General features: G+C 43.4%; 1 protein-coding gene across 1 annotated transcript in view; it reads right to left on the reverse strand.

Moving 5' to 3' along the window:
* The window catches only part of LOC108796902 (avidin-like), an 11,671-nt gene that overhangs the window by 4,185 nt on the left and 4,051 nt on the right, over positions 1 to 3,435 (reverse strand). The window contains exon 4 of the mRNA XM_018568463.1: positions 1,781 to 1,820. Coding sequence (XP_018423965.1) covers positions 1,781 to 1,820 — 40 coding nt within the window. The remainder of the gene's footprint in view (positions 1 to 1,780; positions 1,821 to 3,435) is intronic.

Genomic DNA, 3,435 nt, shown 5'->3' on the forward strand with positions numbered 1-3,435 from the left:
GGGGTGAATGACCCCCTTGCCTAGCAGTAGTCTGCAGAAAAGCAGAACAGACTCCCTGCTTCAGAGTAATCACATTGCAGAAGTTGCTGATTGGCTAGCTGTACGTCAGACACAGTAGTGGGCATGTCCACCCAAGGTAAGAAGACCACTGCTCTCACACTCCAAGTTTACTGCACCCGGATCATATGTGTCCTGAAACTTTACTTGGGCTTTAACCCTCACTGCCAAGGCAATTTGTTTTGCACCCATGATGTAAAGCAACATTTTAGAGCCCATGCACACCACATCCAGACTAGATTTGTTTCTGTACCCAAAATGCATCCCTATGCTATTTCTGGCCTCTGTTTACACCAGCACAGTCAGGTCCAGACCAGACACATACTGCACATCTTTGTCAGTTTTGGAATGCAGCACAACACATGGAACCACATACAAATGCAGCAGAACGCACCTGAAAACCCATTGAAGGAAAAAAGTAGCAGCTGCAAATTACTACATTGCCTGCAATTAGCACAAATTTATCAAACCCAAGTCAATTAGACCCATCACCTTTGCACTCCAAGTTGGCTTTTGGAGCACAAATAACACTCCAATAGCCTATTGCCAGTTTTCTGGAGCTGAGCAATGACAGCTGAGGGACTGGAAGTGATGCAATCAGCGTTGCTTCTGGCCCCATAGGTAGTCCCCACTCTGACATGAAAGTCACGCAAGAGTGACAGTGGAGCCCAGGAAGCAAGGCTTGGCATGCACTAAACCAGCCCCTGAAAGCTTATCTGGCGGCAGCTCAACTGCTAGAACACTTCCACTGTAAACAATCGCCATTGGGAATCTGTTTCCACGGGCCCACTGCCGTGGATGTAGGAGGTATGTCAGTGGCAGCAAAAGGGTTAGAGGATGCTTACCAAGTTGGCACCTTGGTTTGAGTCCTTATGTGCTATAGAGCTTGGATGCAGGCATGGGCAACAGATCGTGCAAGTCTAAAGTACATGAAGCTGAACTCCAGCTTAGCAAAGTATACTGTATAAAAGATTGAAGTTTTTGTTTTTTTCCAGCTTTATGCCTTTTTGACTTGCCCTACTGTTGCCTTTGCCCATGCCTGCATCTATAGCACATAAGGAACAAGGTGGCAACGTAGAGCAAACTTCCCGTTTGGAATAGTATATTCAGAACAGAAAAAAAAATCCTTGGCATTTGAGCAATATTAACAGAGCCAAAGCACTTTTTTTTAAATAAAACATTCACACTAGAGGGGAGGGGGCAGGGCAGAGGAGAAAAAGCCCCACCACAACCCAGTGACAGACTTGCTCAAAACAGGAATTGCTCCCAGGAAACATGGTCCAAATGGTAGCCATAGCCCAAAAGTTATATTTTAGGTAGAGACTGGTAAACCATGTCAACTGAAACCTTCCTTAGGCTATACACACAGAACAAATGTTTTCCTGCATGTAGTTGTCTGTTCCAGAATCTCCTGCTGCGCTCCTCAAAATATAAAATGGAACCAAAAAGAAGCACACTTCATTATGGCAACAGTTGGCATTTAGACCAAGGCTCTCAAGGGCAGTGATCTCACCAATACAGTCCAGCAGATTATTACCTGGTGATTTTTATCAGGTTCACATGTTTATCGAGAGAGACAATCTAATCTGTAAAGCTGAAGAGCCAGCACATAACTGGCAGCATTGGTCTGCATACATGGGTATTACTTTGTAATGAAAGTTTGCAAAACAAAAACCAGACGCAAGCAAAACAGTCTCAGCAAATATTTTTATTCAAGTTATACTTCACATTTCTTCTCAGGATAATATATGTCTTCACCAGTCCTGAAACAAGAAAAGCACAGGTCATTTATGGGAAATTGTACAGGCGATATTCATACAAAAGCATATTTAAAGAACAATCTCTGCAGGAAAAATTCAGACTACCACTCAAAAAACAAAAAAAACGCAGAAGAGGCAGGCCTCCCCCAAAAACATGTTTTTCCAGGTAATGTAAAGTACAGGGGACTCTTCCATCTTGAGCCCATGATATGGCATATCACCACGTGTTTAAACAACCACAGGATAGAGGTTTATAATGGTAACGGGATGGCGGCTACCTCATGCATCTCAATTTTGAACACTTCCACATAATTGTGCATACAAATTAAAGTCAAGCCAAAAAGGTTCAAGTGAGTTTTGTATAGACTGGTGAAGGTTTAGAACCAGTCAGTGTAATTGCTGTGTATGTACCATTGGGGCACAGACGTTTTAGTCAAAAAAGCAAGAGGATCATTGCCACAACTGATTGAGCATCAGTTGTGGCATGTCACAGGTTTGAGCATGCTTAGGTGAACTCGGTTTGCACCAAGCCCCAGCTCATCACTACCATTGATGGCAACCCAGGGACTCCACTCCTTTCAGATCACACCCATAGAGACTTAACAGATCAGGGTTTGACATTGTTAACCCTTTAATGCCTCAGAACAATGGCAACAATAAGACAAAAACCATACAGGGGAATTCAAAGATTGGTGCTAAGTTTTGACAGTTTACTTCGATCTAATGACAAGTGAATTAAATGGCACCAGAGCCACATATATTACACAGAGAACTGAATCTTCCTAAACTGGTGCAACTTGTTAAAGAAATTTTTTACAAGTTTGCATTTATGGATGCTGTATTTAGCTTTCAAATCTTCAATATTCACTTTATTACTAAATTAAGCCAGTAAGGGCCACACTACTGTATTGTGCTGATCGCACACCATTGCACCTAGTGTGCAAAACTACACTAGGTGCTTTTCTTTGAATGGCAACCCAATGCACCTCCCAGTGGTCATTGCAGTGCAGCACATGGCAACTCAATACTGTTTTTGTGGTGCACTGGGAAATAGTGCATTCATTCCCTCCCTTGCTGCAATGCATGTATTGAGGTAGTGTGCAGTGCAAAGCCTCTGGAATGTTGGGGTGCCATTCAAACAAGTGCCTATGCAGTTAGTGCACAGTACTCCATGCTAGGTCAGCTGTGTGCACTTAGCCCAACACAGCATTGTGAATGGGTCCAAAGTATATGGTAAATCCCATTGCACTCCTGACTGGAAAAAACCCAAAGTGCAGAAGGGTGCTGGAGCAACCACAGATGCCTCTGCATGTCAGAAACAAACTCCAGAAACTTTTGTAGTCATCTTCATTGACAATCAAAGGGTCACACAGCTTACGTGCCGTTCGAGACAGTCTTGTCTCTTCAGGCAAAACAAAAAAAGTTCAAACTTTTGTTTTGCCTGAAGAGACCAGACGGTCTCTTGAAACGTCGCTAAATGTATGTGACCCTTTTGGTCAATAAAGGACTACAAAAGTGTCTGGAGTGCGAGTGACTTTCTACCAGTTACAGTTTGGGTCCAAGGTATGGCTGTGTGATACCACCAGCCAGCATGTCCCTACACTTTGACACCTGAAGG

The sequence above is a fragment of the Nanorana parkeri genome, unplaced genomic scaffold (genome assembly GCF_000935625.1).
Source record: "Nanorana parkeri isolate BGI_ZX_2015 unplaced genomic scaffold, ASM93562v1 scaffold32, whole genome shotgun sequence".
Lineage (NCBI taxonomy): Eukaryota > Metazoa > Chordata > Amphibia > Anura > Dicroglossidae > Nanorana > Nanorana parkeri.